Source organism: Callorhinus ursinus, unplaced genomic scaffold (genome assembly GCF_003265705.2).
Source record: "Callorhinus ursinus isolate GAN/ISIS: 27379988/994484 unplaced genomic scaffold, GSC_fseal_2.0 scaffold15, whole genome shotgun sequence".
Taxonomy (NCBI): domain Eukaryota; kingdom Metazoa; phylum Chordata; class Mammalia; order Carnivora; family Otariidae; genus Callorhinus; species Callorhinus ursinus.
Genome location: NW_027397077.1, coordinates 31,223,123 through 31,244,958, shown reverse-complemented (window position 1 = coordinate 31,244,958; position 21,836 = coordinate 31,223,123). Strand labels below are relative to the sequence as shown.

Here is a 21,836-nt window from a genome sequence, read left to right as displayed (position 1 = left end):
AGAAGCAGACTATCTGAAGCATTTTTCACTAACTTTACAGAATTTAAATTCTCTAAGATGAGGAGGCAATACAGATCAATAGCTAGTCTGACCTTAAATTTGATCTATATAGAAAAACTTATGAGGAAGTGGGAGTGTGGGAATGTTGCCATCTTTATTATCTCTTTCACCAAGGAAAAAAAATAAAGCACTAACAGTACCTTTTGGGAACGGATTTTAGAAAGCACAAAAGGAAGGAAGGAAGGAGGGAGGGAGGGAAGGAAGGAAGGAAGGAAGCAAGGAAGCAAGGAAGGAAGGAAGGGTGGAAGGGAGGGAGGGAGGGGAAGAGTGATTATACAACCAACCATTAATAGTGGGGAGGAGCTAAAGTATTGCATTCTAACAACTCATAAGTTATTTTAGTAAAAATGAATTCATCTATACTGACAGAACTCTGATATAATGCTCAGGAAAGAAGAAAACATGAGAAGATGATATGTCAGAGAACAATCATCAAAAATGCCACTTATGTGTAGAATGTGAAAATATACAAAGTGGCATTAAATCTATAAAACTAGTGTTCAGGTAGGAAAAAAAATCCCAAATGTATGGTTATGTGAAAAGCATGTTGTAAATCAAGACATTTAACACTGTGTATATGTGTGCGTATGTATGTGTGTGTGTGTGCATCTGTGTTTCTTTATGCAAATTATTTGATTTAGCAACCTAGGAATGTATATAGAGGTTTTCTTAGGGTGAGCAGAAGAAATACAAAAGACTTTTACTCTCTACATAAAGTGTTTCTGTCATATTATAATTTTTAATTACTATGCAATATTTGTGTAAATGGGAAAAAAAACAGGATGAAATAGTGTGAGGAAAACTAAACACTAGAATGAATTACAACTTGTAAAACAATACGATGAATAAGAGTTTTCATTCTTACTCTGAACTGTTCAGACTTGAGTATTATGTTTTATTTATTAGAATCGCTAAGTAAGCTTGTTAAAATACAGACAGCTAATCCCATTCCTAGCAATTTGGTTTCCTTGTATCTGAGTGAAGTATCACGGAATCTGTATTTTCAACACCCTATGAACGGCTCATGTGGTTGAACTGGAATATTATGTTCAGAGCACCCCTTACTGAAAGGGGAATTAAAATTCTCAAGTATATCAAGAGACAGATAACGAACATAGCAAAGACCAGAATTTAAATTACAAAAAAAAATAAGAAGAACTTAAATTTTTACCCTGGGGGCAGGGTGGGGAAGAATAATTGAGCAGTCTTCATAGATTGGAATTGCTGTCCTGTGCATAAAGGGTTAAATAAAGCCCTTTCTGTTGATGCCCAGGAGGCAAACATAGGACTTTAGCTCTTGGGGGTTACACAAGGCCCTTAATATAATGAGGACCAATCTAAACTTCAGAGCTATAACAGCAAGTGATTTGTGAGGTAATGAGCTCTCCATCATTAGAGATGGCCAAACAGAGAATGGATAAGCTATGTTTGAAACGTTGCAAAAGTATTTATTTTTTCAATGAATGGGAAGTTAAACCTATGTTTCTATGGACTGTCTACTCCACCCTCAACATTCCTTTGGTCTCCTTGACAGTCTAATGCTTTTAGATCAAGTATGCATAAATGCAACTCACTTTTTATTTTTGAAAATATGCTTTGACATTCTCATCCTGTTCCAGGGTATTGAAACTTCATTGCTTTTGCAAGTCCCTACTGGAGTCTTTTATCATTTCATGTGGTCTCTTGCTTCTAAGTTTCTTTACTGATGTCCTTTGCTGCCTCACTTCTAAGCCTGTTACTCTGTCTCCACCAAAGAGTTGCTCAAAGGGTTTTTGTTTGAAAGTGAGAGGTATCTAGATAGTAAATTTTTCTTCAACATAAAGAGGAAGAAAAAATGTAGTTCAGATTCCCTTGTTGTCAGTGACTCCTCATCGTTTGAACCTTTTTTGAAATAAAGACAATCTTGAGCAAATTCCCAAGGCCATGTCTTAGTTTAGGGATCTTTATTCAGTGCTGATTTAGGGAGCCGAATAAGCTCTAACTCTCTGAATCCTTCTCACTTAACAGAAATTACAGGTTGTCACTACTGCCCAAGAAATCTTTGAATTCTTTACCCTATAATCCTGAGACCTGAGACTGCAATTCCCATTTCTGCCTTGGTGAATTCATTTTTACCTTAGTTGCTAAAACTTTCTCTGATCTATTCCTTCTTTAATAGTGGAACATTTAGAAGCTGCCAGAAGAAAATGGTCCAGAAATAAGGAAGATTACATAAAGAATAATAAAAAAAAAAAATGAGTACTTTTATTTCATACCTGTTTCATCATCCCAAAATTTTGTTTTGTGAAGCTAATTGGCTGTTGATTTAACATGCCCATTAAACATGAGAAGCTACTAGAGCTAGGAATATAAAAGTAATTTTCCAAAATCACATAGTTTGTGTGGAGGAGGAGGAGGACTTGAACCTAGATCCTTCAGATGCCAATCCTTTGCTCTTTCCCTAATACCACCTTTCTTCTTTTCTATGTATCTACAACTGATCCTCTTCTTGTCATGTCATTATGTCAATATGATCCCTTTGGAGCATTCTTCCTTACTCTCAGACTTCCTTCCAAACATGCAAACTCTGCATATCAAAGCCTACTCAGAACTAGGACAAAAGTTCCTCACCACCCATCCCCTCCCCCCATCAACACTGTCTGTCCTGTGCTCAATTTCCTCAGAATCCTACAGAATAAAAAGTCAATCTGTCATTTCAATTACTTCAACATGTTTATAGCCACTGTTAGCTAAACCATTAAGAAATAATTCTTTTCTCCAAAATGGCCTCACTAGAGGAGCGATTTTGGAAACTTCAGTGTGCATAACAATCACTTGGAGGACTTGGTAAAACACAAACTGCTGGGTTCTACCCTCCCAGTTTCTCTTTCAGTAGGTCTAGGGAGGAGCCAGAGAATTTACATCACTAACAAATTCTCTGGAACTGCTGAGACTGATGGGTCCCAGAACACTACTTTGAAAATCACTGATATATTGGTAATTCTCAATCTCCCCTGTATAATCATACCAGCAAGGGAAATGGCTCAGAGTTTGATAAAATGGTGGCCATCTTGTATATTTCCCTTTGGGTGGTATGTGGGAGCCTAGAGAAAAGGATGTTCCTCAGTTTATAGATGCATGGCATGTCTGGGATGGAAGGGACCTAAAGATCTTCCAGCCCAATCTTCTCATTTTATAGGTGAGTAAGCAGAGGGGAAGATGGCAGCAGCTGTGTGACTAGAATCAAGGTACCCCTTTGCGCTCCTCTCTGCATTGGTGAAGATGCTAACCTGCAAGCCCTTCCTGTCACTGTATTTTTCATCCTTCCCTTCTCCCTTCTCCCCATGGGCTCCCTATTCCCATTTCATCCAAATAGGCTGTAGTGGGGGCTTTTATCTATTTTGTTCCATCATCAGCCACTGTCATGCTTAATTTGTGTATTTTTAATGGGGAAAGAAAAAAACCTACCTTACAAATTGGAAGTTTAAAATTCTTCCCATTTGGCTTTTCTTAATTAAATGTATAATTCATGAGCCACTTAAGTTGAAATCACTGGATTTTTTTAAATATTTTCTCCACCATCTATGACATTTATCTGTTATTAATGATTGTGATGCATTTTCCCTATGATGATTCAGCAGTAACATCAGAACTGAATGATAATTGGTCCTTCCTGAAGCATTGCCTGTAGTTTCACATTGACACCATCCTCTGCGATTTTAATATTATTAGAAATGGCAGATCTGCAGTAAGCAACTGAAGACTCTATCTGCTGCTCTCTCAAGCATAGAACAAATCCTATTTTCCCCAGAGCATGATTATGTTTTGACATCTTTTACAGCCCTATATCTTGCACTGTAATATTTAAAGTACAAACACAAGAGATATATGCAATCGTACGCATTATATGGGATGTAATTTTTATTAGAGGGGAAGTATCCCATGTGAGAGACCAATAGTGATAAACACTGACATTGAGAACTTCTATTGGCTCTGTAAAACAGACTTCAAAATTGTTAGCATGTTTCTAGAAGTAGAAAATAAATGAGAAGAATAAAGAATTCAAAACATAGTGCTCAGATTTAGTGGATAAATCTCCCCTTTGGAATATTCTGGAATGAGTGTACTTTACTGCAAACTTTGTGCAGAGCTCTAGGGTTAAATGCGACTGCCTGTTGGGTGGTAAATCATGGTTATGCTAGCTCAGTGGCAAAGACCTAAACCAAGAAAAATAATTCCTTTTCTGGGTTGAAGTCATTGATATTGGTATTGAGCAAGTTTGTGATGTAACCCAGAACACTGCCCTGACACCTTTACAACCACTCCGATTTGAGTTCCCATTTGGTCCACAATTACTGCTTAACCACCTAGATTTTATTAGATTCCTTTTGATTTACACCTCTCCTGTTCAGAATCATGGAGATAGCTGCTTTTGTGGTCTACAAACAACCACTAAGTAAAGGCCCTCTGAGTTCGTGTTATTGCTGACTTCCAAAGAAGTTGAGGGCTGGCACGTCCTATCTGGAAAAGGAATGAAAACACAGCCAGCTTCTGAATGAATTTCTGAGAAACCTCCAATTTTAAGGAAGACTGGGTAAGTCATGGGAGGCAAATACAGAAGGACTAGACTTCCTTTTTTCTTTTCAATTCCCATTATCTATGGGTGAACTAAATACAGAGAATGTAAGAGATGGGTCATTCCAATGGTTCCCAACCAAGGGTGATTTTGCCTGAGGGGATATTTGGCAATGTCTGGAGTTTTTTTTCCTTCTTCCTATTGGGAGAGGAGGTGCTATTGCATTAAATGGGCACAGGCCAGTGATGTTGCTAAACATCTTCACAATGCACAGGACAAACTCCATAACAAAGAACTATCTCACCCTAAATTCTCAATAGTGCAAATGTTGAGAAACCCTGGGCTGTACAAATGGAAACAGACTATAACATGAGAGTTCTGTTTGATGTGCTGGAAAGCAAGGGAAAACATTCTTACTGGGAATGAATAAGATTCTGAAAGTAGACAGAGGAATTGGGGAGCACAGGACCTAGAAAACGAATGCTGGGACTCTGGTTAGCTACATGATCTTTCTGGCTCTAACACAGTCCACTAATATTAGGCAAATCAATTTACCTCTCTAGGATTTACCTCTCTACATATTCTCCAATACAGATACACTTGCTATTTCCATTTATACTTCATTTAGCAAATATTTTATGTTGTGGGCCAGATTATGCCAGACCAGATTGGGCAGCAGAATGAATGCAGTAGGATTTAAACTCAAGATACGTCTTCTTGGTCAAGTTAACACTAACTTCTTTAACATAATTACTCAATTTATAGAATGGAGAAATTTTCTTTGAAAGTGTTACATGAGTTGAGGCACACAAAATGCTGAGCTGTGCGTCCAGGATATAGGAGGCACTTGTTATCTTATCCAATCATGTGGTGTTAAGAGAGAGAGAGAGAGAGAGAGAGAAACAGTCTCCAAATGGAGTCACTTGTGCTAAGTCCCACGTCAGCCAACCAAAACTTAATACCTAATCTAATTCTACTTTCAGCCTCTCCCAGAAACGTGACCCTTCATAACCCTTAACTAGTCAATCTGGAATTACCTGGTCAGCACTAGTGAGGTAACCCACCTGACAGACCCTACCTATCCTCCAGAGGAAGGTGACCTTGACTGAAACAATCTACTCTTTGATGGAACAACTTCCTTGTCCTGCTTCTTTCTGCCTATAAAAGTCTTTCATTCTGTATAGCTCTTCAGGGTTCCTTTCTATTTTTTTTTAAAGATTTTTTTTATTTGTTTGTCGGAGAGAGAGAGCACGCACAAGCAGGGGCAGTAGCAAGCAGAGGGAGAAGCAGGCTCCTCGCTGAGCAAGGAGCTGACACAGGGCTCGATCCCAGGAGCCCAGGATCATGACCTGAGCTGAAGGCAGATGCTTAACTGACTGAGCCACCCAGGTATCCCATGGGTTCCTTTCAATTTGTAAGATGATATGCTGCCCAATTCATAAATCATCGAATAAAGCTAATTAGATCTTTAAATTTACTGTTAAATTTTGTTTTTTTAACAATATTAACTACCAAATTTAGTTCTCCAAACCAGAACTTTCCCCCTAGATATGTAAATCAATCTGCCTAGTCAAAATTTTCATTGTTCTATCTAACAGACATCTGAACATTAAAATGTCCCAAAACAAATTCCTGATTTCCCCCATTCCAAAACCTGCTCTCCTTTTATTGGTATCATCCCAATAAATGGCACTCCATTCTTGTAATTGCTCAGCCTAAAAACCACTTCTCTATTTCTCTTTACAATCTACATCCAATCTTTCAGGAAATTATTTCAGCTCTTCCATCTAAATATATACATGTTCACCTGTCTGCTGCTATCATCCTGCTTCAGGCCACCATTACTTCTCACCTGAGTCATTGTAATCACCTTTAACTCCTTATATGATTGCCCCTTTATGGGCTATTCCTTGGAATAAACTTTTTAAACTGGAAATCAGAGAAGGCATGTCAGTCTTTTGCTCAATACCACATAATGCACTCTAATCTAACTCACAGTAAAATTCAAAGGTTCTATAGTATCTTTAAGATAGTGTTTACAATCTCATCTATGCTCCTGTTTGCTCACTTTTCTTTATCCATACTGGTTTCATTTCTATTCTTCCAATATGCCAGACACAGCTCTACTGCAAGTCCTTTGCACATATTGTTCCCTCTGTCCAAACTGCCTTTTCTCAATGTCTCACTCTCTCATTCCTTTAGTTCTCCTCTCAAATGCCAACAAAGCCTTCTTTGTCCTCCAAATATACAACAGCAACACCCACCACTCCCTACCCCATTTAGTTTTCTCCCTAGCTTTTATTACCATCTGTCACATTTTTATATTTGTTTATTATAAGATTCATGAAGATAAAGACTTTGTCACATTGCTCTCCACTAAATCCCTAAAATTCACTAAAATGAGTGGCACTTAGTATGTACACAATAAATATTTGTTGAGTAAGTATATAGTACAAGTTCAATAATGATGGCTGTTACTATTATACCAACAGGCAACTGTTCTGTGTATCTGCCTTTTACATATTCAAGCAACCCCAAAGTAATACTGTCACAGCTGATTTGACCTACTCACTAAGAAAACACCACTGTCAAAAAAAAAAAAAGACAAAAAACCAGAAACAGAAAAACAGAAAAACAAAAACAAAAAGAAAACACCACTGTCATTTACTCCAGAAACAGAAGGAAAAAAAAAAAAAACCAACTAATTGGGAAGAAGGGCATATGAAAATTTAGCACTTTTTCCTCAATGTAATTTTCCTCTTTATTCTATAACACAATTTTGAGTTTTTGCTGGAATGATTTTCCAATTATCTTGAATTGTCAACATTTTTATTGATGGAAATACAAATGCTAGACTCAAACAAAGTGCTATCTTCCTACCACAGACATAGATACTCCAAACTACTGGCATAAATTCAATTGTTCTACCAACCTAAAAGTTATATCTTTGAAGACGATGGAATATTTCCTCTAAAACAAATTTTAAACCTCTGATTTTTATGAGCCCAGGATTGAGAGTTTTATATCAAGACAATAAAGGGAAAGAATCTGCTTTACTTTAGATATGGTGAAACTATTATTTCACAGTGAAGGTGATCTTAATTATTTTAGACAACATGTATCATTTCTTCACTCTGTCATTCTTAAAGAAAATCTCATGTGAAGCTCAGCTAACTCACTGCACCCATGAAGATCTACTGACAGTTATTTTCATATCCAGCCTACAGCTTTGGCTTCAAGGGTTTCATGTCCATTAGAAAAATTTAGAGTCTGAAATTTTGCTTTCAGTGCTGTTGTAAATGACTTATGCAGAATCTCTGTTACAAGTGACCGATGCTCTCACCCAAAGCTCATCCTGGAGGTGAGTGAAAAGCCATGGTAGTAAGACCTCTAGGCATGGCAGTTCAAAGTCCACCTCTAGACTCAGTGACCCTCTCCCAAATGAATAAGTAAAATAAATAGCGTATTGCCCTTCTGTCACGTAAACCTGGATGTAGAGAAGAGACCTTAGAATCCTCCAGAGACCTAGCGGAGGAAAGGAAAAGTCTTTATTTAACTGACTACCAAATTTTACCTTTGCCAAGCACGAAGAGGCTAACTAGGAGACTTGTATTTTTCTGACATGGGCATCCAAATTAAGGATAATAACTATAATAGACAACAGAAGGGATTTTTAGAGATTGTGTGGAGATGAGGGAAGTCATAGACTACCATTAAGAGCGTTTAGGAGAAAGGAAAGTGACATCTAATAGGGAAAATGGGGTTTCAATCAGATGTGCATTGTAGGACTGTGTTCTTCAGACAAAACTTTCAGTAAAACTTACATTTCTCTGTAATATTTTAGAATCGTATTTTTTAGGAAGATGGAAACGAGGGCCAAATCTGGCTCTACTGGCATAGAGTCAATCCATTCATGGAGTTTATCTCTAGTTAAGAAATAAGATTAAGGAAGCGAATATACTTCTTTCCTCAGAGTATAGGGAATAGTTCCTGTTTTGTGTCCAAGTATCACATTTCTAAGAGATAAAGCAGAATGTGCCAGTTTTGTGTTCTGGCATTATTGCCTAGGTTTCTTTTCTTTTTCACTATGGATACTTTCCTCTAGAATAAGCTGTATCTGTAAATCCTCTCTTTCTAGAAGATTAGCACATTCGTGGTTACGTTAAAAATTGGGTACGAAACATCCATGAAAAAGCCTATTCTGAGTCAGGTCTCCTTTGGTCTATTCAGAAAAAAAAAAAAAAAAAGGACATCCATATAACAGCATCTGTTCAGTTCGGCTTGTGTTGATTACTCCATTTCACTGACTTGTCACTAATCATTTATATGGGAAATCCATCTACACACTTGTTTTCTTTTGTTTTGTTCCTAGAGCTAGTGTTTTTTTCCTGGGTAAATTTATAGGATTCAGCCTAGTTGATAATTTTTCTTACTCTCCCATAGTTCTTGTTTTTTGGTTTTTGTTTTATAAAACACACTAAAATGTATTTGACAGGCAGGCCTGCCTGGTTAAGAAATGTTTTCCAATTTTTTGTTATGATACTAGAGAGAAAATTGAAAGAACTCAGAATGTTCTGATAATATCAAGTTTAATATAATTTCTCCCTTGTCCTGACCAGAGAGATTTGAACTACCCGAAGGAACTGATGTGAGGGATATTCTTTGCTGCTGGCTCTGAAGATGGAGGAAGACATATGGCAAGAAATGTGGGCATCCACTAGACAATGACAGTGGCCCTTGACATCTGGCCAGCAAGGAATTGGGAACCTTAATCCTACAATAGCAAGGAACCGAACTTAGCCAACAACTTGAGTAAGCTTGGAAGTGGATTCTTCCTCAGACTTTCCAAAAGAGAATGCCATCTGGTCATGACTTTGATTTTATCCTTGTAAGAGTCTGAGTAGAGAGACCAGGCACAATCATCCTTTGGCTTCTGATGTACAGAACTGTGTCCTAATAAATGGGTGTTGCTTGCAGCTACTAAGTTTTAATTTTTTTTTATTTATTTATTCATGAGAGTCAGAGAGAGAGAGAGAGGCAGAGGCAGGCTCCCCACCCAGCAGGGGGCCCGATGCGGGACTCGATCCCGGGACCCCGGGATCATGACCTGAGCAGAAGGCAGACGCCCAATCATCTGAGCCACCCAAGCGCCCCGCTACTAAGTTTTAGATAGATTGTTACATACTAAAGAAAAAAATATATATAGATACACACATATATATACATACACATACATATACATATATACATATATGTGTATATATATATCCTAAACCAAGGAAAAAATTTCAAAGACAAAAATGTCTATGCGTAAAGTTGGCTCACTTTAAACCCGCTGTCCACTAATCCAATTTGAAGGTTATCCAACCAGTATGTTTCTCTACATTCTTGAAGTCTTTCTTGGCACAATTCACCATAGGAAGGTGAGAAAGGAAAAGGAATAATAAGGATTTGTTTTAATGAGCCAGTTAAAGACACTCTAAGAACTCTTAGCAAACCCAGGAGGTTTAAGAGTGTTGAAACTATCTGAGGTTTAACCATTAACTACAGAGCTTTCTAGCCAAAGGCATTTTTTATGAAGTCAGAAATTCCTGCTTTGGAATCTTGCCTTCATTTACTAATTGAAAACTGATTTACTTAGTTTATCTGAGTCTTGGTTTCCTCATTTTAAAATTATTCTTCTTAATTATTGGAATACTGGGAATGAGAAAATAAATGGAAAGCCCTTATAGGGCTTACTCATGGTAACAATTCAATAACTGGTAGACATTGTTATTATTATTAATACTTTCTCTTTCTAATTAATTAATGACTATTTGTATAATAGGATCAAAGGGTATCTGTCAACATTCCCCTCAGTTTTGATCTGGGAGAACTATAAGGAACAGAAGAACAATATTCAAGTATTTCTGCCCTTGTGGAGATGAGGAAGCCCATGGCATACCCTAGAGCTCTGGGGATGAAAATTCCTATAATACCTGGATGAAGTCAATATTGACTAATACCCTTGGAATCCTGCTAAAACATTACATATGATATAATCAAATTTGGTATTCGACGAGTTTGTCATGACTTGCATACAATAGGCATTAGTTATTCAGTTAAAAAGATCTTCACTGAAGGCAGTGTTCATCTATCTGTGGCTTAATTTCATGGCATTAAGCAGAGAGACACTGTTACAAGGGTTACATGCTTTAAATAATCAACATATACTTTAACAGTGGTAGGTAACAAGGAAAAGCTTCTACTTGGCTGCCTTTTTTATTTTTATTATTTTTTCTAAAGATTTTACTTATATTAAAGAGAGAGAAAGTGGGGGGAGAAACAGAGGGGGAGGGAGAGGAACAAGCAGACTGCACTGAGCACAGAGCCCAACTCGGGACTGGATCTCAGGACCCTGAGATCATGACCTGAGCTGAAACCAAGAGTTGGATGCTAAACATACTGAGCCACCCAGGCGCCCCACTGGCTGCCTTTTTAAAATATATGACATTCATTTACAAATATTTGACATTTCTGCTACCTTTATTTAGAGTAAACAAAGTTGAAAATAATCTTCAATTCCGTCAAGATTCTTTGACCAAAGTCAGAGCATAAAATGACATAGACTGAGACAGCACAAACAGACATGACTTTGTATATCTTGTCATCTTAGGTTATAGTACTAAAAAATAATTTCCCTATGGTTTAAAAATAAGCACCATCAATTTTTTTCAATGCTCTGGAATAATATTATTTTATCTCAGATAGCATTGAAAACAGTGTAACTCTCACCTAATATTTCAGGTGAGCATAATGCTATACTACTCTAATATTACTGAATAAAATATTGTTAACTTCTAATCAGTTTCCTTTTTTTTCCTTTTCTTTTTGTATCAGCATTTCATGAGATTGTGTAAAAATGAAAATAATGGAAAAGTGTTTTCAAGTTTTTAAAAGATTGTTTAATATAGGAATAAGTTGCTTCCATTTTATTTTTAATTATTTGTTATATTTGCTTTCAAAATTTTCCCATTGCAGAGTGGAAATCAACTATAAAAGGGCTGCTCTAAGGAGCCAGACTGCCTGGATTTGAAGCTTGGCTCCACTGCCTATCAGCTGTGTTATCTTGGACCAGTTACTTAACCTCTGTCTACCTTATTGTTCTCATTTGTAAAACAATAATCATAGTATCTCTCTCATGAAGCTGCTGTGAGAAATTTAAAAGTTAGTACATACAAAGTATTTAGATCTCTACTGTGTAAGAACTTGCTATTATTATTAAGATAACTGTAATACAATCAGTGTGATATTGAACTGTACCAAATGAAATGATTCCAAGGATATTTTGATACTGCCTCTTCCAGATTCACCTTTGCTTGAGACTCTACCAAATTTTACCAGATCATTTGGAATTTGACAAAATGCAACCCCAATGGGGTGAGAATCAATTGGTGGTTTAGGTCCTGGGCAACAGATTAATTCACAAGTCAATCTAGATTCTTACAAACTAGAGATTATCATTGACTGCATGATTTCACCATTGCTAAGAGATATTCTGATGTGCCATCCAAAATTTACTTCTAATTAATGGAGTAACTCTCCTCTTCCAGTAGTTAAAATGAGGTTGCCAAGAGGAATGGTGGAATTTGCTTTTCCATGGAGGTCAATAATAACAATAAAAGAACAATCACAGCTTTCTTTTCTGAATAAATACAAGCCATTACACTAATCAGGTTACATTCATTAGCTCACTTAATATTCACAACAGCACTACAGTGCAAATATCAGTCAGTGTCCCTATTCTACAGATGAGGAAACTGAGCCTAAAGAGGTTAAACAAATTGTCACTTGTCATTCAGGATGAAAGCATCAGACAGCAGCAGTGGTCAGTTTCACTTTGTACGCTGCCACTCACAATGGGTGCCATGTTGCATCTCCTTAAGGTCATGTTTGTTGAGTGATTGCTTGAACAAAAATTTCTTTTAAAAAAGATTTAGATTAGTACTGTTTGGATGCAGTAGGATGAACATGAAGAGCCTTCAAGGTCCTTTTGAATTGAAGAGCTACCATTGACTTCAAGAAATGATGTGCCTTCTTTACTCCTCCAGTGACCACATTAATGGTATGACCTAAATTACCCCCCTCCACCATACCTCCAAAGTGTGGTGGTGGGCCACAGAGAAGCACCACACCTTGACCTTCTCGGACGGACACTGCGCTTCTTGTTTTGGTTTCAAAGTCTTCAATATCTTGGAAAACAAACAAAACAGTTTTAGAATTATCTTGCGGGAAAAAAACATTTTAAAGTAGAATCTTGAACTTATTTTTATTCCAAGTAATGGACACTCATACTTGACTGACCAGAAGATTTAGTTGATGATCAATTTATCTACAATGGTTATTATCTCTAAAAATCTTGGTTTTCTTTTCTTCTTTCTTTTTCATAAAATTAAATGGAGTTATGTGAGGAAGACATTTATTAACATTACTTATTATCTGTTTGCTTTTATTCTCTCAGGCAGCCTGTAGCCCAGCAGGAAATCTTTAAAACCCAGCACATATTTACTTTCCTTGCCCAGGGAAGTTGTGATTAAAAAAAAACAAAACAAAACAAAATAAAAAGTATGCAGCAAGTTTGTTGCAGTCTTCTAGCATTTTAGATTAATGGTTGGTATTTGATGTGCAGATGGAGTCCGTGAGAATTTAGGATGGAATGGTGTGAGGGAAAGAGTTCTATGTGATGGATCTATTGAGAAAGAAGGTATATTTTCTAGTTTTCTCATTCTACTTCACAAAGCAGTTTCATGATCTTGTTTGGAATGTTGTAATTTCCTACAACATCAAAGAATCATAGAAATTCACTGTTAGAAGAAAACTAACTACTTATCTCGTTAAGCCATCAATATGAAGTACAAATCTTTCCAAATTCCTGGAATCATCATTCAGCCTTCAGGAATGGGTAATTGTTAAATTTCTCTGAACCTTAGTTTTTTAACCTGTAAAATCCCATTATACACTCGTTTACTCTTTTAACAAATTTGTATTGAACCCCTACTAAAAACACAGGAAATACATTTTTTTAAAGGTTTTTTATTTATTTGACAGAGAGAGAGAGAGAGAGAGAGAGAGAGCACAAGCAGGCAGAGTAGCAGGCAGAGGGAGAGGAAGAAGCAGGCTACCTGGGGCTCGATCCCAGGACCCTGGGATCATGACCTGAGCCAAAGGCAGTTGCTTAATCAACTGAGCCACCCAGGTGCCCCTACAGGAAGTATATTAAGAAGAGAAGACATATTGGTAAATAAATCAGGCATGTACCTTGCCCTTATTATGCTTACATCTAATAGGAAAACTAGAACACAAGTTAAAAAACAAATAAACCAATGTACATTTACAAATTGTGATAATTATTGTGGGGTGAAGACTGCTATTGTCTACAAAAATGTATTCTCCCTTCTTCCATAGTAATAGATTTGTAGATCAACCGGAGGATATACTTCTCAGACATCTTTGCAATTCATGTGGCAAGCAGAGAAACTTCCATATATTATGTGTGAAAGGAAATCTCCACAGTTTTATGTTCTCCCCCAGCACCTAGATTGCCAATGACATGAAAGATCTTGTTGAAGATGAAAGAGCCACCATTAACCTGGGTACTTGAGTGACTACATGGAATACAACCATAGCTGATCTGGAACACTTACTCTGGGTCATTATAGTAGAGAGAAGTCAACTCTTATCTTGTTTGAGACATTTATTTTGGGGTCTCTGTGTTATAGCAGTTTAACCTTTTATCCCAACTGATATATCTTGTGAATGAAAAGAACAGAATGCAGATCTGTTGGATGAGAAAGAGACAGCCATGCAATGGTGACATGGAGCAGGGAAAATATTCCTTGTAGGAAGAAAAACAGGTTTCAAAACCTAGATGTAAAAAATGGCAGGGAAGTGTCACAATATTGAAAGGAAGCACTGTTAATGGGCACAGTGGGCAAGGGTCAATGAAAAACTACAATAATCGACATTTGGGGCTATTATATTACATTAGGATTATATTAAGGTTACAAAGGGACTACCTGGAAACAGCTGAATAATAAATCAGTGCAGAAGTTGAATAATATCGGCAACATTCATAGAATGGAAGGCCATCAGTGATTAGAAAGAATGTGTTAATTATAAAGGACTGACTTGGAAAGTTCTTGGAAAGTGAGTTATACTATTAAGTTAAAAAAAGTTCTAAATATTGCTATGACATTATCCCACTGTGAAAGAAAAAAGTAAAAACCTAAATATGAACATCTCTTTTAACTGGTATAGAAAAAATTACAGAATATATATTTTTAATATTCACCTCGGTTGTTTTGAGGGAGCGAATGGGACATATGGAAGTAGAGATTATTAAATCTTTACCTATACCTCTCTTTACCTTTAAAAAATATTATAAAGATTATAAATTGTGTATTTTTTTGCTCATTTTTAACAACTTTATTGGAGTATAAATGCAATAAATTATTGGTGTGATTTAGAGAAATTGAAGACTTCTATTTTGTATATATTATGTGTGTCTTTATCCATGAGTTATTTAAATGACAACATCATGTATGCTATATAACACATGAGCACTGAACTCAGAGGAGACACAGGTCCAAATTTATAAGAATAGAATTTATCAGCATATATATAGTATTTAAAGCCATAAGGATGTATGTAATCCCCATCAGATGACTCTTAAATTTTTGGCATGAGCAGTTTTATAGACAGTCATCTAGAATCAAACTCTAAAAGTCTCCAATATTTATTTACTTATTTATTTTTTTAAAGAGTTTATTTATTTATTTGACAGAGAGAATGACAGAAGAGAGCATGAGAGGGAAGAGGGTCAGAGGGAGAAGCAGACCCCCCACTGAGCAGGGAGCCCGATGTGGGAATCGATCCCAGGACTTCAGGATCATGACCTGAGCCAAAGGCAGTCGCTTAACCAACTGAGCCACCCAGGCGCCCTAAAAGTCTCCAATATTTAGAAGTAGAGTAGAGGATTATGGAGAAAGGAAAGGGAAGGAGGGAAGGAGAGAGTGGGACAGAGAGAAGAAGGGAAAAAAGGAAGAAAGCAGGGTCTAAGACATGGAATAAGATGTGGACAGAAAAATGTCATTGCATTAGGCAACATGAAGGTCCCATGTAAGCTTGACAAGAGAAGTTTAAGTGGAATTATGGAGAAGAGGTCAAAGTGAATTGAGGGGTAAATAGTAGATAGTAGACAAGAACATGGGATCACTGGTGTGCAAATTCTATAAAGCTAGTTATGAATGGGAGGTGAGATTTTGAGAACAGGGAAAAGTCTGGAGGGCAGGGGTGCTGTAGCCAGGTAAAGAAAGAGGTTGATAATTCTAAGACACAGATTAGGGTGAAGTTCTTGAAAAGGCAGAAAGGTGGCAATCAGAGACCCTATGGAAGTGCTAACCTTTGTAAGGAAGGAGGAATTAAGACAAAAGATACAAGTATTGATACAAGATAGACTGCAGAATTATCTTCTGGTTAGATGAGAAAGATTTTTCACGGTGGTTTCAAATTTCTCAATGAAATGGATGGCAGTGTTGGGTAAATCATTGAGGAAGGAAAAAATGCAATAAACATACCTATTTATCAGGGTTGTTATGGGGATTAAATAAAATAATTAATTAAAAGTATCTAACCTACAGTGTGTGATAGAGGAGGTGATCAATATGTGGTAATTACTATGATTATGACACACCTGATTAAGTTATGCCCGCTATATTTTCCTCTGATATAAAGTTCAGATACATGAATTTGTAAACACAAGTTAAATAGCATATTTTGGTTCCAATAAATTTTTTTGTACATGGATGTTTCAATTTGAAGCATCCATGCTGTTTATCTATGTTATTTACCAAATATTAGTATTCTTTCTCATAGATTTGCTCTCTATCCATGAAAAGTAAGAGTTCAATGAAATAGATGGATTAAGTCTGATACAAAAATTTGGTAACTCTTAAATGTACTCTTTTTAATAATACAAATATTTGGTCAAGATAAGCTCTACTTATCCCCAGCTACACCCCCTTATCTTTTTCCAGCTGCTCTTGATTAGCAGTCATTAGCTGTACACTAATTCAGGACCTGGCATGCCTTGTCTGTTTCTTATAGAGGATTTTTAATCAAATATGTGCCTTTTCTTCTTTGGCCATGGAAACGCTAAATCAACATACATATGTTGGTACCATTGATGTGAACTATTGCCTTGACTTGAGAGTCCTTTATGACTTGGGTTGGCATAATTTTAAATGTGACTCAATAAGAATCAAGCTAACAAACTCTTTTTAAAACCAAAAATCAATACATCGTATTCATTGTTTCTATTTCTAGTAGTAGTAACAGGTAAAGACTTAAAAATGTTTTTCCTACATCATTACTAAAAGGTCCCATTAAACTGTCATTACTTTTTAATGGTCACAAAAACAAAAACTGTCACAAAGGAGTAATGAGAAATTGAATGATTTTTATGAAATTAACAAGCTTTGGATTGAATTTTCTCAGTGTCACATTGTCAGTGTGCCATACTCCCAGTAACATTAATCATGTTCTCTGTGTTAATCAGAAGCCATTATAACACATTTTTGATAAGACCACTGATATTTTAATATATTCTGTGTTTATTTCCACTTATATAGGATCCACTTGCAACATAATTTCTTCCTGCCTTTTATGATTACAATGCAGCATCTAATAGTTGACATGAAAGGAAATCAACATCTCTCAAAAGTCATACAAGTCCTGTTAGCTATCAAAACACAGTCATTCCAAAATGGTACTAGTTCACAGGTTTTAATTAATAATTCAGATTTTAAAACTGTTTAATAGCCACATAGATGACAGACAAGATATAATTCTGCTTTATTTAAACTAGGTGCCATCTCATGTGAATATGCTTTGATCAAGATCTTGTTTAAGTATCCAACTTGTATCTCAAGTGCCTTTTTGCTAGCCAGAGACATGATATAATTCAGATATTTTGATAGGCAAGGCTGACTGAATTGGGTAGCCATTTGAGCATCCAATTGGATTTTCTTTGCTCTGTAACACCTGTAAAGACTAGATTTATTCTTACGAGGAGAGACCAGAAAGAACCACCAGTTTCTATTTTTGTCCTATCCATTTTTGTTCAAGAGAAAACAGCTTAGTGTGAGATCGTTCCCTGAGATGGTCTCAAATTCTGAACTATTTGGAGAAACTCCCATAAGCCACAAAGGTGACCTGCCCAGGCTGTCCTTGTGCTCAAGGTATAAGTCCTGCAGAGCAGGTTGTTGTTAAAGACCCTGATTGTTGAGGTTGCTCTCATTAAGCCATTCTGATGACCATGGCTTATTGGATCCTGTGGTTTTATTGCTGGTTTTGGAGGAAGCATTTGGCAGGAGCATAAGCAAAAATGCAGTCACAAACAAGGCTCTGTTCCAAAGGCCAGCAGGAAGTGCCTGAGAATGGCCCATAAAATAAGCTTTAAAGAATTACAGGGCCATATGCTCTCTCCAGGAGCAACCAAGGTGCAGAGGAGGGACAAGGGCCACCAAAATGTACTTAAAATTAAGTCCAAGCAATGCTAAGTATTGTAGCTTCTAACTATAAGGAGAATACATCTTTGCAGCTGCCATGTGTAGGAATGAATCTCAGCCTAATTAAAGTGAGGAAACTGTATTATTTGCTGCCAAGGCCTGAGGATCACAATCAGAGGATGTGTTTGGCAGTGCCAGTCCCTGACACAGAAGGAGGCCAGTGGTTTGCCAACTCTCATAAACTTGGAGGAAAGCTATGGGTACCGGGGTTCATTGACCCAGACTAAGAGGACAACACCTATGAAGTCGGGGATAGGAAAAGATATTCACCAGGAAAATGTGCATGCTTCAAGCAGGACATGCTACAGTTGAGCTGTTCAAAATCTGAATAATAATATTAACTGGACCTTTATTCACTTGCTATGCAGTATTTTATTTCAATATTTTAAATCTTTATTTTTCTTTCTTTCTGTCCTATATCAAGAATAACTACTATGTGCCAGACACTCAGTGAAGTAGTTTCATTAAATTCTCATGACGACCCTGGAATGCAGGTACTGCTATCACATTCACTTAACAAAGAAGGAAACAAAGGTTCATAAAGGATCAGCAACAGACCAGAGACCACACAGTTTCTACAGGTCAAGACAGAACTGAAGAGGAGGTAGTCTGGTTCCAGAGCTCACACTCTCAGATGTGATGCCCTTCTGCTTTCCAAACTGGGGTCTTGCTGCCATACGCAAGATATAAAATAGGCATAAACTGCCACTCCATGTTCAAACAAACAAACAAACAGACAGACACAAAAACTTAGCACCTTTCCAAAAAATCCTGCAAATTCCTGGATTGGGGAAGGAAGTGCTATATTTTCAGGTTTAGAAATTTCATTTCTGATATCCTCACTTTTCAGAATCCTGTTGTGTCCCCTCCAGGTGTATTTCCTGATTTATCTCCACCCTCGTGTCCCTGCAAACAAACAACTCAGCTCCTTATCTTGACCTACATACAGAGATAGACACCAATCTCTCCTCCCCCCACACACACACACTAATAGGAATCACCATCACTACCATATTTGTGCTTCTGCTAATCTTATGGATTTAATCAGATGCTATCCAAACACCTTGAAATCAAATATTGGATATTTAGTTCTTAAAAGCCTATAGCTCTCCCCTCTGTTGTTTATGTCTGCTCTCTCTCTCTTCTACAAACTTCCTGTTTCCCGGAGCAGGGAGAAACCCAAATTCTCCCCCTTTCTTCTGCAAAGTTCAAGTCCCGCATCTACTACTACCACACTCAGAAACTGAGAGATCTGCCCTCCTTCACACAGCTTGTAAGTAAAGGAAGTAAAATTAAATTCCAAATACCATGGCTCCGGAGGTTATTTGCTTATACTGCCTCTCTAAATAGAGCTTCCCCACCACACAGACCGTATGTTCTGCCCCCAAACCAGAGATAGTGCTCATTTCCTCTCTCTCTGCACCTCAAAAACAACTTCAATAATTTGTTACTTTAAGAATGTTGAATCTGATTTTAAATTCCAAGGTTTCTTGTACTGTACTTTGTTTTGCACCAGTAGAATACTATTCCCCCTTTGCAAATTCTGCAGAAGTTTCAGCACCGAAGGTCTGCACTGGTGTCAACAGGACTGAGGAGTATTTGTTCACCTTCCTGATGCAATTTCCACAATGGAGGTACATGCTTTGTTTTGGCCTACGGCAAGAACATTTTGCCGGGTGAGAAAACGCTGATACCCCGCCCAGCAAAAGGGAAATGGTGAAAGATATGAAGAATAATTCCCTAGTTCTGTATTAGTCTCACAAAACTCCTAGATATGATATATGTAATTTCTGAAATCAAAGTACTCCTTAAGCATATCAAGACATTACAGTAAGGTTATTCTGAATTCACATCTGTCCATCAGTTTCCTCCTTTGAAGAGGACCATTCATGAAGAATATCAGATGGTTCATGTTACTATTTCCTATTTCTTGGGTGGTTTGGAGTAAGCTGAAATTCTTGATGCTGTAATTAATTTTCCCAGGCCTTTATTAAGTGGCATACAGAAATATCTCTACTGAGACCAATTTCATTTTTTACCATCATTTTCAGGATGCTATATACTCAGTTACAGTGTTCATGATGTTATTGTGCTTCCTAGCATAACTCAGTAACATAACATGACATAACCTAATAAAGCACAGTGCTATTGTCAAATTCTGTAAAAGAGGCAGCAGCTGAGTCTCGATATTGAACATAAATTTGGAATGCTAATATCTAAGCAAGAAGTAAGGAAATATTTTAAGAGTTTCTGGTGTCAAATTCATTTATAATCCAAGTTACAATTCCTTCCCCCTCCTTTTTTTTTTTTTTTTTGATGTAAAAGGATTTTTATAAAACTTCATAAATAAGTGGAGGGCAAGTAAGTTGTTTCTTGGTTTCCCGGAATAATAAATTCACTGAGAACCATTTCCTTATGGTGCTTAAGAAAATAATATATAGGATAGAAGTGAGGAGGGGGTAATATATTCTTTTCTATCAGCTGAACATCTAGGTTTTCAGAGAGATAAGCATTTATTATACAGGACATTGTAAGCAACTATGAAATGCTTACTTGGTCTATTAAAATACACCTATAAAACTGAATTTGATTTTCTATAAAGGACTCATTTGTCTGACTAATGCTGGGAAAGCAGTGACAAAAAAATACAAGCACTAGATATGGACTGTTCGCAAACTTATCTCTTACTAAGTTTGCATATTCCCTACAATTAAAACTAGCTGAATGAAAGAGAAGCAGAAGGGGATGATGGAATGATAAAACTTTGACAGCATAAGATAGACTGAGATGTCGGATTACTTAACTGTACACTGCAGTGGAGGTCTTCAGTGTTTCTGGAAAGAAAAGAAGCAATCTAAGTAGGCATGCAAAAATTAGACAACCCACTAATGAATTCTGTACAAGGTTATTAATGATGAAACGAAATGATCTAGAGCACAGGTTTAGGGTCAGACTCCATGGATTCAAATGCTAGCTTCACCACGCATTTGCTGTTGATTTAGGGCACCTGAATTCGTCTCTTTCTTTGTCAAGTTTTCTCTACTTTTACGATGAAGCTAACAATAGCCCCTGTCTCAGAGGAATAATGATGTAATATCTTTAACATACTTAAAAAGGTATTAAGTACAAAATAAATGATGTTGGGGACTTTATATTATTGATGATCTACCTGCACATCATCAAAAGTTGGATGTTTAGAATTTTTATTTTTTTTATTTATTTTTTTTAAAGATTTTATTTATTTATTTGAGAGAGAGAGAATGAGAGATAGAGAGCACGAGAGGGAAGAGGGTCAGAGGGAGAAGCAGACTACCTGCTGAGCAGGGAGCCTGATGTGGGACTCGATCCCAGGACTCCAGGATCATGACCTGAGCCAAAAGGCAGTCGCTTAACCAACTGAGCCACCCAAGCGCCCGGATGTTCAGAATTTTTAAATGGGTTTTATTTTCAGTTTTAATTTCAGTGTCTGATGATTTAACAAAACATATTTTCTTAAAGACAGAGCCCAGAACTTCCTTCTCTGCCCATCCAGTGGCCAGCTCAAATGCTGTGTGAATAAAAAAAAAAATTTTAAATGGCCTGAAGTCAAAAGTATGTGAATTTTATTCCAAGTA

General features: G+C 36.9%; 1 protein-coding gene across 1 annotated transcript in view; it reads right to left on the bottom strand.

Moving 5' to 3' along the window:
• Positions 1-21,836, bottom strand: part of CNTN6 (contactin 6) — a 273,227-nt gene that overhangs the window by 94,742 nt on the left and 156,649 nt on the right. The window contains 1 exon segment of the mRNA XM_073901777.1: positions 12,751-12,846. Coding sequence (XP_073757878.1) covers positions 12,751-12,846 — 96 coding nt within the window.